Genomic DNA, 15079 nt, shown 5'->3' with positions numbered 1-15079 from the left:
GAGATCGGACCTCACGTTGTACAGAGGCGGAAACTGAGACTGAGAGAGGGTAAGTGAACAGTCCCAGATCACAGAGCTGCTAATGGACAAGGTGGGACTAGAATCCAGGCTTGACTCCTCTACGTGGAGCCAAGGGTTCGAAGCGATTCGGTTAAGGGAAGCCCGAGGCAGGGAACGAGAGTCATGAAAGCAGCTCTTTCCAACCCTAGGAGGCCGGGGGACCTCGCCACCGCGGAAGGAGCGGAGCCAGGCCAACCTCAAAAGCCGCAAGTCCAGGTACCCTTACCCTGATGGCCCCGGCGACACCCTCGGCCACCCTCCTGATCTCGCGATACTATCACTTTTCCGGCTTCCTCTAGGCCCCGCCCCTCCACCTCAGCCCTTCTGCCGTCATTTCCTGTGGGTCTGTGGGCTAAGGGAGAAGATGGCGGCGTTAGGGGAACCCGTGCGGCTGGAGAGGGGTGAGTGCAGCCGATGCTCGGCCGAGGTGGGTGGAAGGGTTGGGAGAGTGCTGTGTCGCTGGAGGGGAGGAGGAGTGACCCACACTCTGAGATCCGGAGCCAGGCTGTCCCTTGTGCCGGCGCCAGAGGCCACCGTTGTCTCTGTGCCTGGCTTTAGTAAGGGCGCTTACGGTATTTCAACTGTTACTCTAAGCTCTCCTCTGTTCACACGGACTGTCCCGAAGCACAGCACAACTAAACACAACCTGCCCGCTTCGCAGACACACGCCGCACACGCGCTCCCTTGGTGGGCACAGCAGAAGCAGCATTCGGAGACCCATACACCCGAAAAGCAAACGTCACACACCCGGTTCGCACAGACTACACTCAATGCCTGTACAACATGAGAACACACACGGTACAATTCAACAAAACCTCCCTTCCCCCTTGTTTACACACATACTACTTCATTACTTTTTCCACAACCTCGCTTGTATTTGAGTTGGGTTATTTGCTAGCTTTTGTGCCCCTCCTAGAAATGGAGCGGTTGCTTTAAAAACAATCCTACTCACTTGGTCTTGGGAAGGAGGTTACGTAAGTAAGCAGAATAGTGGTAGATGCTAAAACACTTGCAGGTGCAGTGTTTTTCATTTCTTGCAAACCCTACAATTGCAAACTGGTTGGCTGATGGCTTCCTAGAGCAGACTGTCAAGGAAAATAAAACCTCCTCTTCTGAGTGATTTTTTTTTAGAGAAGCCTGTGAAAATAACTGGCTGTGTGCCTACCAGATTTCCAGCATTCCAGCGTTTCCAGTCCTTTTACAGATTTCCAGTCATTCCACTCTGTCCCTAATCCTTTATTTCAAACAATTTCAAGCATGCTTTTCATGCACCAGCATTAGAAATCATTGATAGGAGTTGAGAAGTACAAGTAAACATTTTGAGTACTTGTGGTTATATAAAAAAAAAAAAGTATAGGATGGAGACTGAAATTATATTGCACATATTAACATTTGCAGTTACAGTCTAAATACTACTATTGTTCCCTAAGAAAACACATTTTTAGAATTACTGTACTTAGAAAAACTTCTTTCCTAATGCCTTCCCACAAAGAAATGTGCACTTAATGTTGCTGATTTGCTCTTTACTGTGTTCACCATTTGGAAGTCTCACTGTAAATGAGATTCTTACCCTTAAGCCAATTAAAGCATCATTTTAGAGGACTAGCTACTCTGGGAAGACTTGCCAAGTTAGGCCTAAGTCTGTGACATCTTCCTTTTGAGCACAGTAGCACTGTTTTATGGATGGGAAGAAATCTGTTTGGTGTTAACAGGAGTAGGTTTCTTCTTTGAAAGCTAGTTGTTAAGATTCTAACATATTGGTGGTCTTTTGTGTTTTTGTTGTTGCTGTTTGGAGACGTAGTCTTGCTTTGTCGCCCAGGCTGGAGTGCAGTGGTGCGATCTTGGCTTACTGCAACCTCCGCCTCCCGTGATCAAGCAATTATCCTGCCTCAGTCTCCCGAGGAGCTGGGACTACAGGCGCAAACCACCATGCCTGGCTATTTTTTGTATTTTAGTAAAGACAGGGTTTCACCGTGTTGCCCAGGCTGGTCTCGAACTCCTGAGCTCGGGCAGTTCGCCTGCCTCGGCCTCCCAAAGTGCTAGGATTATAGGCGTGAGCCACTGCGCCTGACCGGTCTTTGTATTTTTAAATGCAACACAAAATGTGGAACTTCTGTGGCATTTAGTTTTGATAGTCATGGCATTGTTTTTTGCTGTTACAGACTTCTTTTCAGTTCTTCAGTAGAAGGCTCAGCCCCAGAGTAGGATGAATTACAGTTAGCCCTCCATATCCATGGGTTCCACGTTTCAGCCAACTGCAGATTGAAAATACTCAGAGAAAAAAATCGTGTCTGTATAGAACATGTACATTTTTGTCTTGTCCTTATTCCCTAAACAATGTGATATAACAACTATTTACATGGCATCAGATATTTTAAGTAATCTAGAGATTATTTAAAGTATGGAGGGGGGATATGCATAAGGTTATATGCAAATACTACATCATTTTATATCCGAGACTTGAGCATCTGTAGATCTTGATATCTGTGGTATCTGAAGGTCCTAACGAATTCCCCACAGTACCGAGACAGCTGTACTAGTTGTTGCCATTTAGCAGGGTAAGAAAGTCAGATTACATCACCTCTGATTCTTGTTTACAATTCTAACAGACTCTATTAACAAACACGCCCAACAATCTTACAGTAGAAAATCCTACAGTACAATTACAATGCAGTACCTGATCACATATGATTTAGAGTGCCTTCTAAATCATCAAACTATGATCTAATGAAACACAAATTTGAGCACATGTTAGCTACATTTTAGATTTAGTCAAAAGCATTTTATTTTTTTTTCCGTTTTTTTTTCTTCATTGGAAATTTTTATATGACTTACATATTATGACTTTATAAATCAAAATAATTGATGAACCAACAGTCCCCATTTATCGGTCATTCTGGTGATGGGAAATCAGAATGGTGAAGGTCTATTTGTTTCCATTGCATTTGATTAACTTTTTAAGCTTTCTTTACCACAAATTTAAAAATCTGTTTTCTGGCCAGGCGCAGTGGCTCATGCCTGTAATCCCAGCAGTTTGGGAGGCCGAGGCGAGCAGATCAGTTGAGGTCAGGAGTTCGAGACTAGCCTGGCCAACATGGTGAAACCCTATCTCTACTAAAAATACAAAAATTAACTGGGCGTGGTCGCAGGTACCTGTAGTCCCAACTACTCAGGAGACTGAGGCACGAGAATCACTTGAACCCTGGAGGCGGAGGTAGCAGTGAGCCAAGGTCATACCACTGCACTCCAGCCTCAGCAATAGAGGGAGACTCCATCTCAAATAAATAAATAAATTATCTTTCAGCCGGGCTTGATGGCTCACGCCTGTAATCCCAGCACTTCGGAAGGCCAAGGTGGGTGGATCACAAGGTCTGGAGTTCGAGACCAGCCTGACCAACAGGGTGAAACCCCGTCTCTACTAAAAATACAAAAATTAGCCGAGCGTGGTGGTGGACCCCTGTAATCCCAGCTACTCAGGAGGCTGAGGCAAGAGACTCGCTTGAACCTGGGAGGCAGAGGTTGCAGTGAGTGGAGATTGCGCGACTGCACTCCAGCCTGGGTGACAGAGTGAGACTCCCTCTCAAATAAATAAATAAATAAATAAATATCTGTCTTTACTGCATTTATTCATAGTTTTCTATCTGCAAACACGAGGAAGGCCATACTATATAAAGAAAAATTTCTAGTCCTTGAGTATAAAATGAAATCAGAAACTTCTTCTACTTAAGTCAAAAGGAAGCAAAGCAGTAATGGAATACTGGGCACTGTAGTACCTGGGGTAAGGAAACTGTACAAAAACAGTTTTTGGAAAAAGAAAAAAAGTAGAGATAGTTAACAGTATTATAGCTGACCTCCTGAATCTTCTAAAATGTCTCAATTCATAACATTTATCGTCACACTTCTCAATGAGAATCCCCTAACATGCTTCATACATTTCTATAAATGTGTACAACCTCTTAGGATTTTTTTTTTTTTTTTTTTTTTTGTTGTTGTTGTTGTTGTTGTTGTTGGAGATGGAGTTTCACTCTTTTCACCCATACTGGAGTGCAGTGGCACAATCTCAGTTCACTGCAACCTCCGCCTCTTGGGAACAAGCGCTTTCTCCTGCCTCGGTCTCCCAAGTAGCTGGGATTACAGGCACCTGCCACCATGCTTGGCTAATTTTTGTTGTATTTTTTTTTATCAGAGATGGGGTTTCACCATGTTGGCCAGGCTGGTCTTGAACTCCTGACCTCAGGTGATCCACCCACCTCGGCTTCCCAAAGTGCTGGGATTACAAGCATAAGCCACTATGCCCAGCCAGTATTTCTTATGATTAATTGGTACCAATGTAACCTAACATTTTTGCTTGCTAAGCCCTTTTTTATGTATTGTGTGGTTCAGTCGTTAACTGAACTCATATCTCTTCCTCATAAGCACAGGTGCACACACAACCACATACACAAGTACACATACACAGGCGCACAAACACGCACAGGCACACGCAGACATGCTTTGGCTGGCTCCTTCCTGTTTAGTTAGGATGCCCCCATTGTATGGAAAGTACTGTTATTTCCATTTTACAGTGAAAGAAACTGAGACACAAGGAAGTCATGTAACTTGCCCAAGGTCACACAGGTGGTATTGAGACCAGATCCACAAAGCTAATTGTTTTTATTTTTCTCTTTCATAAACATAAGTGTTTGAGCTTGTTTGAATTAACAATGTTAATTAAGGTGTCCCTGCCACTCACTGCATCTGCTCTTTAATGGTTATCTACCTGTGTATCATGTTTCTTTCAAGAAATGATCAGTGATTTTACTAGCTTATAGTGCTTTGTACTGTTCAGTGCTTTGGTTACTAATAATGATAATTAGGTAAATTTTTGTTGACTAGTTTCTGACAATATTGCTAGCTTTTCTGAAGCAGTACAATGTTCATATAATGGTCACATTTGAGTCGCAGTCCTTTCTGATGACATTTGGTATTTTGTGTTCAATTTGCCTGTGTTTCTCCAAAGTCTTACTTTATGCCTCTGTAATCTCAGTAGTTTTTCCTATCTACTGTAAAATTTAGTGTTCTTACATTTTACATTCTCACCCTTCATGTGTGTACACACGCACAGTCTCCTCCCCACCAAACACATGTGCAAATTCAATGCTTTTTTCCTCACTATTGTCTGTATATTATTAGCCCTTGAAGAATGAATCCTAAGTCCTACACTGTTACATAGGCATTGAGAAAACCCTTGGAGAAAACTATCTGTGTGTGTGTTTAACTCTAGATATTTGTAGAGCAATTGAATTATTGGAAAAACTACAAAGGAGTGGAGAAGTACCACCACAGAAACTTCAGGCTTTGCAAAGAGTCCTTCAAAGTGAGTTCTGCAATGCTGTGAGAGAGGTGAGTAAACATCTTTAAAATTTACTAAAAATTTGAGTTAATTAGGTCAGATAATACTCTAAATTTGCGTTCAAAATTTCTTAAGAAAAACTTCAGAAAACATTAAAACCAATCCTTTTCATTTTTGGAACTTCTGATAGAAAAAACATTTTATAAAGATGCATAACTTTGCCTGAAATTTTAACTTCACAGAGAACTCAAACATGGTATATTCTGAGATATAACTTTGGCTTTTACAGGTATATGAACATGTCTATGAGACTGTGGACATCAGTAGCAGTCCCGAAGTGAGAGCGAATGCTACTGCAAAGGTAAATATTTTTGTTTACCAAAAGTGAGAATTCTTCATAAATTAGAAGTTTAAAATATGCAATTATTAAATTCATAATAAACTTACTTTGAAGATAACATGTATCTTTCAAGCTACACCAAATTTCTCGAGTACTAAGAAGACATTTGTTTCTACTGGCTTTACATAAATGGTCCGTGATAAATAGCTTTACATAAGCTATGTTATGCAGTTTAAATGATACAATAGAAATGTACTTGCATACAATATCATGCAATATATAATTGTGTTGTATATGTTACATATATGATACTATATAATATTCATTATACAAAATCTAATCATAATTTTAAGATATGAATTACTATCCTCGTCTTATTGATGAGGAAGCGTGAGGTTATTTGCCCCAAACCACACAAATAGCATATGATAGAGCTGTGGTACTACCCCAAGCTGATTTTTGCTTTCTTCTTTACATTATCTGCATTTCTGTGCCATTGTTTTCCACAAATAATTTAGGTATTGACTTCACTATTCATGATAGGTGGTTTGAACAGGATAGTATCAGCAGTCGGTGACTTAATCATCAGCAGATAATTTTTTACGGATAGTTACTGGCTCTCATAAGGAAATGGTGGATTCTTTGTTGAATACAAATGCTTAAACACGTTTATGTAGTTTGTCAGTGTAGAAAAGACCAGAGAAACATGGTTTTAATTGCTGAGTTGTGTGACTTTGATAGCCTACTGAATTTCTGAGCCTTAGATAACGGGTATTCAGTAAATCTTGATTTCTTCAAAGATAACGAGTGTTCAGTAAATCTTGATTTATTTGAAGATAACAGGTATTCAGTAAATCTTGATTTCTTTCTTCCTCCCCATTTTTGTGATCCATCACAAAAAAAAAAATGGTACTAGATAATTACCCTTAAAAGCAAAGTGAAACAAAATCTCAACTTTATAATTAGTTTGGATTAGTCTAAATTTGAGCTTTAAATAAGATGTGGCTGTGTTTCATCTTTGGGGATTTTTAGTTGTGACTAGTTAACGAAAGCGACAAAAACATTCAGATTGGCTATGTGTACCTCTCTTTTTCTCATTATTGAGTTATTTCTTGACATCTTAGATATTTAGTATATAGTACAAATAGTGTAGAAGCCAAAATGAGTACATATAGGGACAACTGCATGTTGATTATATAGGTAGGTTGTGTCCTGCACAGAGGCTCCTGAAGGAGTTGGGCGATCCAGATCTAAAGCTCAGGGCTGCTGGCATGGTAGGGGAGGGGTTTTCCTCCTTACCATGTATAATGTCCATCTGCCCAGCAAGTCTGCTTGCCAAGCCCTGTGCATATGGGACTGCACAAAAAACTGAGACTGGGCACTGTATGGGCTAGGAATGACCTGAAAAATCATAACATTTCCTGTGTAACTCAGAATTATTCATTTGTCATCTCTAAAATACCTTCTGTTTAGCTTACCTTCTCAGAATCACCAGTGAATTTGTGAGTATTCAGACATCAAAAATACGTGCTCAAAAGTAGTTTTTAAAAAGAAGCCAGGTGCGGTGGCTCACGCCTGTAATCCCAGCACTTGGGAGGCCGAGGCGGGCAGATCACGAGGTCAGGAGATCAAGACCATCCTGGCTAACACGGTGAAACCCTGTCTCTACTAAAAATACAAAAAATTAGCCGGGTGTGGTGGCAGGTGCCTGTAATCTCAGCTAAAGAGACATAAGAACCAAAGTAAATAAAAGTCATACTTTTAATACGTAAAACTTTCTTTCAGGCTACTGTTGCTGCATTTGCTGCCAGTGAAGGACATTCTCATCCTCGAGTTGTTGAGCTACCAAAAACAGAAGAGGGCCTTGGATTCAATATTATGGGAGGCAAAGAACAAAACTCTCCAATCTATATATCTCGAATAATTCCAGGTGGAATTGCTGATAGACATGGGGGCCTCAAACGTGGAGATCAACTCCTCTCTGTTAATGGCGTGGTAAGGATGAATTTTATTTCTATTTGTAGTGATCTGTTGTGACCACCTGGGGGTGTATTTGAGTTATAGGAGAAACCTAAGAAACTTGTGGTTTAGAAATGCTTTGAGGGAATCCTAGGCAGTACTGTTAATACAGTGATCCTTTTTTTGTAAGCACTGTAAGTGTATTTTGCAGTGTAAATTAGCAGTGCTTAGTGTATGTACTTTTTATGACATAAGCTCTTTATTAAAGGCAATACATTAAATTAGAAGTCTACCCTCATTTTACTCTTATGGCAATTGCTTGATCTACTGACATAATAAGGCATATAGATTGATATGCTAATTATTTGGAACTTAAAAGCCAGTTTTTAGATTATAAACAATGTATGTAAGAGGATTTCATATAGATTAAAATGGTAAGGCAGGATTATTTCTTAGTTTTATAATGTTGGAATAATATAACATTAAAACTTTCTTCTTTATATATATTTTAATAATTTTTACATTTTTAGTTACTTTCAAAACTTAGTGTATGGTTGTTTGTTTTTTTTCCCCCTAGAGTGTTGAAGGAGAACATCATGAAAAAGCTGTAGAACTGCTGAAAGCTGCACAAGGAAAGGTTAAATTAGTGGTGCGATATACACCCAAAGTCTTAGAAGAAATGGAGTCGCGCTTTGAAAAAATGAGATCAGCAAAACGCAGGCAACAGACCTAATACATTTCAAAACTTGATATTTCATTTTGCATTTTAGCTAGAGAAGTTTTCCTTGTGACTTACTAATGGCTGCAATGCCAATGATTGTAAGAAAACAAACAAATTTATCATGAAATTCTCCTTGCCATTTTATAAATGCCTATTTTAACATCATTTGTGGTTCTAGAGATGCATACACTTTTTTCTGACAAGAAAAAGTAAAAGGTGATGAGGGCAATTCTGTCCTACTGTTTTTACAGGCCTTTTTCAAATGCAGATTTTGTCATAAAGTTGTTATAGATTTTTTAAAATGCTTTTTTAATATTAAAATGTACTTTTACATTCTTAATCTTTTTTTAGAAAGGAAAAGTTTTCTTCATTTGGCTGCTGATTTAAAAGTAAAGTTCTCCAATTCTTTTTTTGCTTACTCTGTTTTTTTTAACCTGTGAAATTTCTTTACAGTTTTCCAAGAAGTTAAACATAACAGTCTCGCCTACAGCAGTTCATTACACCGTCAACGTTAACATCATTGCTGCATTTTGTACTTTGAACACACACATAATGTATATAAAACCAGTGGTAAATCATGACTCAGCCCAGTGCAAGTTTTTTCACTTTTACTTAAGCATAATATATAATGGATATTCATTTATATTGATTTATAAAAGTAAGATTTTAAACACTGAAACAATCATTGCTAAAGGATGTATTCTTAATATTTGAACATTGAGGCAAGAGGATGTAATTGATAGCATTACTTATTACATCCCTATTTATATTCAACAATACATCAAATTATAAATGCAAAACAGGTTCAGATTTCATCTTTTGCAATTTATTTTAAATACTATTCATTTTTATTTAAATGCACAGTATTTCCCCTATATTTTGGTCCTTCCATTCCTAGAGAGAAACCAGTTATTTTGTGGTGGGAAGTAGGTGAAGCAAAGAAGGAAAAGTAATACCGTTAACTTCACTAGCTTCAAGAGTAGACATCTTACTAGCTCAATTTAAATAATTGATTTTAGGAAGAAAGGATATATTTAAGATACATAGAAATTATGATGTGATGTTTTCATGAGAATCTGTAGATTCCATCAAAATAAGTAGGAACTCATACTAAAATTGTTGGATTTAGAGATGCACCTTTTGTTTATGATTCAAATATGGGAATTTGAGAAATATTTGTCCACTGGATGTCACTGTTTCACTAAAAGGCAGCTATTAGTGTGTGACTGTGACTGAGGTCTTAAAGACTGAAAGAGTTGAGGTTCATTTTCTGTCACAACTTACGGGAACATGTGTACTTTAAGAAAAACTTAAGTGACAAATGTTAGAAGATGATGGATTGAAAAATATAAGTAATTTGGCATCGTTACTGACCCTGTATAAAAGAGTGGGCATTTTGTAACATTCCTTCAGGAAGAATAGTATGCTTTTTTCTGCATGTTTGTGATCACTGTGAGTGAGTCTCAGATGATTATTCCAGTTTTCAATGATTTTTCAAAAGTCAATCGGCATTGTTATTTATCATTTAGGTATTGAACACTGGATTGCATGGTTGAATGTGTCTTTAATCCACTGCAAAATGTGCTTGTTATTGATAGGATCATGTTGTTAAATTGTATATTTTCAAAATTAATTGATGTTTTAAAAATGTTGAGACCAAAGTAGTATAGAAGTATGGACTTAATTTAATTGTAAAATTATTAGAGGTATTTGTTGTAGAGTTTTATATATTAAAGAGGTATTGGTGCATATGAAAACAGTAATATTATTGTTATGCTTGTATTCTTGCATTTCAGGGTAAATAAACCCTGAAGAAATCTTATTTTAGTATAGCTACAGCTGCAATAGCTTTTACAGATGTATCAACATTTCATTATAAATTATAGCTTCCTGGGTCTGTGTCTCAGCTGTTTAAGAACTTTCAGCCAAGTTAAATCTTTTTTGGTGTTGAAACTTTTAGTAAGTTGAGTAAGCTATTTTTTTTTTCCCTACGGTAATCCACAATCTGTTCTTTGTGTGGGTTGACACCTATTTATAATTCTTAAAATAAGGGTGGCTCAAAGGAGCCAAATATAGTAGTTTAGCTTGCTGCTGTTGTGCGTGAATAGCAGTAGTTTGTTTTCATTAATGCAGTTTTCATAATATATCCCAGAATTTTAAATCTTGACCATAGAAAAATACAGTCATTCATTGGCAGAGATGTACAGTGGTGGTTTAGTGCAGTGAGGAAATGATGGGAATTTTTATCTTAGAAATGGATGATTCATGAATAAAACTAGGTACATAGTATATGATAGATGTTTGATTTGTCAATTACAAATATAAATTATCACCCCCATTTCCGTTTATTTTCTTGATATATCAAAATGTGTTGACTTAGTGATTCTCAATCTTAGCTACATATTAGAAAGCCCGGCAGAGCTTTAAAAAATTGATACCTGGGTCCTATTCCATAACAACTAAATCAAAACCACTTTTTTTTTTTTTTTAAGCTTTCCAAGTGGTTCTAAAGGACACCTAGGGTTGAGAACCCATTATAAAATGATCTGATTACACTGGACACTGTCAGGAAGTATCAGAACAGTTTAATTTGCAGCTACTTAATGATTAATTATATTTCTTAGTTTTTTTTTTTTTTTTTTTTTTTTTAAAGAGACAGGATCTTGCTTTGTCTCTCAGGCTGGAACACAGTGGTGTGATCATAGCTCACTGCAGCCTGAAACTCTGGCTTCCACCTCAGCCTTCCAAAGCATTAGGATTATAGGTGTGAGCCACTACACCTGGCCAAGTAATTTCTTTAGGAATAAAAGGTACTTGGCATTTCTTATTTGGGAAGTAATTACAGTCTTATCTTTTTTTCTTTTTTTTCTTTTAAATAAAATCTACCAGTAGTTTAAATGTGAGCTTTTTATGTCTGTCATCATTCTGCCCCCTTTGCCTTTAAAACTTACAAGAATACGTGTCTGTTACTTGAGAAAGCATGTGTAAAAATTGCAGATGAGCAGTATTGTCGTTAATATATGTGCTGTCTTAATATGAGCACTTGATTTGTTAGTGTAATGCTAGATTATAGCAGCCTAGTTCTTTAGGATTTGATGATTCAAACTTTTTTTTTTTTTTTTTTTTTTGTTTTTTTGTTTTGAGACAGAGTCTTGCTCTGTTGCCCAGGCTGGCATGCAGTGGTGCAATCTCAACTCACTTCAACCTCCGCCGCCTCAAGGCAGTTCAAGCGATTCTCCTGCCTCAGCCTCCCGAGTAGCTGGGACTACAGGCGTGTGCCACCACGCCCGGCTAATTTTTTTGTATTTTTAGTAGAGATAGGATTTCACCATGTTAGCCAGGATAGTCTCAATCTCCTGACCTCGTGATTCACCCCCCGCAGCCTCCCAAAGTCCTGGAATTACTGGCATGAGCCACCGTGCCCAGCCTCAAATATGTTTTTAAAAAATATCATTGTCCTCCTCCTCTAAGATTTTTAAAGTTCTTTTGCTCAAGTACTTAAGTAGTTTGGCTCAAGTACTTTGTTTACAATTAAAATGGATATTATAGCATTTAATAGAAGAAATGGTTATGGCTTATCCAAAAAGAATGTCAGCATGACGACTTTAAAACCTACATGTTTGTGAATATTTTATAATGTGGAATGATCACTGAAATATCAAGGATTCTAGTAATTGTATTTCCTGAATAAATGTATGTTTATGAATTTTCTAACCTACATTTTGTTGTGTCCTCTGCCAACAATCTGGTTTTATAATTGTTGTCTAAAGTTTGCTGGTAGTGTTTCTTCAAAGGTTATTCCAGTTATGGTTAAGTAGTGGGAAAAATCACTTACTAATTTTCAAGAACTTTGAGACTAATTTGTATTGACTCGGTTTTTAAAAATACTGGCAAATACTATGCTTCTACTTTTAAAATTTGTGGTAATACCCAGAATGGATGTAAAATGACACTTTTTCAATAGATTAATTCATTTATCAATTTAATTCTGATTTTTAAGGCATATTTAAAATAAATTTCTATGAGTTATGTCCTCGTTCTTTGGAATTGAAAAAAGTTGATATAACTACACAATAGATAATATTTGTGAAAGCTATGTATAAAAAAGCATAATTCATGGTGGCTGCCGAAATGAAACTTTGAATTTCTATATTTTGGTTTGTCTTTCATAAAATTAAAAAAAAACAACAACATTTTCTTGTGTTATTTCGAGAGTGGCAATATGACATGTGATTGAGAGCACAGATTCTGAAGCCAGACAACTCTGGTTTCAATCCCAGTTCCACCATTACCGTGTGTCACCTTAAACAAATTGCTTGATTTCTTTGTGCCTTAGTTCCCTCACCTGTCATTGGTAATAAAAATGCCTGTAAGTGTCATGCCATTTTCTGTAAGGCCCTTAAAAAGTTGCCTGGCATAGTAAATACTGTTTGTGTTTTCTTTTGTTCATGTAAAATAGCTTCAGAACCTTATGAGCTAAAGGAAATAATTCTGGTCAAAAAATTAAAATTAGCAAGTTTTTATTTTTGATGTTTAGAAAACAACCTTTATGCTTAAAAACTTTAGAGGAGTAAGATTCATAAGAAATTATCAAATTTCTATTTTGGTCAAAGAAACTCAGAATTTTTAAATTGTAACTTTGAGGATTAAAGCCATATTCAAATGAAAATCATTGGAAAATAAGTCCAAGTAAAGATTTGTTAAACTGTAAGGCAACAGCCTAGGTCTAGAGATAGTAGACTGCTGGACTAGGTGTTAGTACAAGGCATCACCACCATTAACTTTAAAAAAGTGTGGAAATGTGCCATGCAGCCGAGGAACAACAAAAAGCATTTAGTGTTAGGACTCAGTTTTTTCAAAACTTTCGTAGACCAGAGTTTGCATTTGCTAAATTTTTCGAGTTTTGTTATATTCACTATTTTGATTATTCTGATTTTAATATAATGAATTGCTGACCCATATTTTGTACATGTATTTATTAGTGGCAGATAATCTCCCTGATGGAATCTTTAAGATTTACTTTATATACAGAGCAAAAGGTAAATTCATACAGAACCCATTTGTCGATTTTGTTTTTTTGAATTTTAAATTTTAAAGGGACAAATGCTTCACTCCAATAAGGTATATGTAAGACCTCTCCTAATTCTCATGAACTATACCTGTTGGTTAGAATGAGAAGTCATCCACACTTTCTTACCTAGAGACAACTTTAAAAACACCAAATCTTTCTTATTTATTTATTTATTTTTTTGTGACGGGGTCTATTTGGACACCACAATATGTATACTTAAAATCACCAAACATCAAGATTTGGTGTTTTGGGGCCAGGTGCGGTGGCTCACACCTGTAATCCCAGCACTTTGGGAGGCTGAGGCAGGTGGATCGCTTGAGCCCAGGAGTTTGAGACCAGCCTGGGCAACATGGCAAAACCCCGTCTCTACTAAAAATACACAAATTGAAGCCCAGCATAGTGGCTCGCGCCTGTAATCCCAGCACTTTGGGAGGCCAAGGAGGGTGGATCACTTGAGGTCAGGAGTTCAAGACCAGACTGGCCAACATGGCGAAACCTTGTCTCTACTGAAAATACAAAAATAAGCCAGGCATGGTGGCGTGTTCCTGTAATCCCAGCTACTTGGGAGGGTGAGGCAGGAGAATTGCTTGAACCCGGGAGCCAGAGGTTACAGTGAGCTAAGATTTCACCACTGCACTCCAGCCTAGGCAACAGAGTGAGACTCTGTCTTAATAAAAGTACAAAAATTAGCCAGGTGTGGTGGCACGTCCCTGTAGTCCTAGCTACTAGGGAAGCTGAGGTTCTCATGAGAATTGCTTGAGCCCAGGAGGCAGAGATTGCACTGAACTGAGATAGTACCACTACACTCCAGCCTGGGCAACAGAGACCCCATCTCAAAAAAAAAAAAAAGATTTGGTGTTTTTTTTTTTTATTTTTTTTATTTTTATTTATTTATTTATTTATTTATTATACTTTAAGTTCTAGGGTACATGTGCATAACATGCAGGTTTGTTACATATGTATACTTGTGCCATGTTGGTGTGCTGCACCCATCAACTCGTCAGTGCGCATCAATTCGTCATTTCTATCAGGTATAACTCCCAATGCAATCCCTCCCCCCTCCCCCCTCCCCATGATAGGCCCCAGTGTGGGATGTTCCCCTTCCCAAGTCCAAGTGATCTCATTGTTCAGTTCCCACCTATGAGTGAGAACATGCGGTGTTTAGTTTTCTGTTCTTGTGATAGTTTGCTAAGAATGATGGTTTCCAGCTGCATCCATGTCCCTACAAAGGATGCAAACTCATCCTTTTTTATGGCTGCATAGTATTCCATGGTGTATATGTGCCACATTTTCTTAATCCAGTCTGTCACAGATGGACATTTGGGTTGATTCCAAGTCTTTGCTATTGTGAATAGTGCTGCAGTAAACATACGTGTGCATGTGTCTTTATAGCAGCATGATTTATAATCCTTTGGGTATATACCCAGTAGTGGGATGGCTGGGTCATATGGTACATGTAGTTCTAGATCCTTGAGGAATTGCCATACTGTTTTCCATAATGGTTGAACTAGTTTACAATCCCACCGACAGTGTAAAAGTGTTCCTATTTCTCCACATCCTCTCCAAAACCTGTTGTTTCCTGACTTTTTAATGATT

At 37.8% G+C, this 15079-nt stretch overlaps 1 protein-coding gene across 2 annotated transcripts; it reads left to right on the top strand.

The window, feature by feature from the left end:
• The first annotated feature begins 390 nt into the window (after positions 1-390).
• LIN7C (lin-7 homolog C, crumbs cell polarity complex component) lies at positions 391-12600 on the top strand. 2 transcript variants are annotated; one of them, XM_010374528.2, is made up of 5 exons: positions 391-461; positions 5324-5442; positions 5682-5753; positions 7518-7727; positions 8269-12600. In XM_010374528.2, exons 1-5 carry the CDS (start codon positions 425-427, stop codon positions 8422-8424), a joined length of 594 nt encoding a protein of 197 aa, XP_010372830.1. In that variant the 5' UTR covers positions 391-424; the 3' UTR covers positions 8425-12600. The 2 variants fall into 2 exon arrangements, with proteins under 2 accessions (XP_010372830.1, XP_030774551.1); XM_030918691.1 differs by lacking the exon at positions 391-461 and adding an exon at positions 3371-3413.
• Positions 12601-15079: the final 2479 nt, after the last annotated feature.

This window comes from Rhinopithecus roxellana, chromosome 15, assembly GCF_007565055.1.
Source record: "Rhinopithecus roxellana isolate Shanxi Qingling chromosome 15, ASM756505v1, whole genome shotgun sequence".
NCBI lineage: Eukaryota > Metazoa > Chordata > Mammalia > Primates > Cercopithecidae > Rhinopithecus > Rhinopithecus roxellana.
This window is presented reverse-complemented; position numbering and strand designations above follow the sequence as displayed.

Bases quoted from the DNA above. Each gene is read 5' to 3' on its own strand.
- LIN7C (XM_030918691.1), top strand. From the start codon at position 3,374: ATGGCTCACGCCTGTAATCCCAGCACTTCGGAAGGCCAAG. The intron at 5,443-5,681 runs GTGAGTAAACAT...TGGCTTTTACAG, and splicing joins TCTGCAATGCTGTGAGAGAG to GTATATGAACATGTCTATGA. The intron at 5,754-7,517 runs GTAAATATTTTT...ACTTTCTTTCAG, and splicing joins GAGCGAATGCTACTGCAAAG to GCTACTGTTGCTGCATTTGC.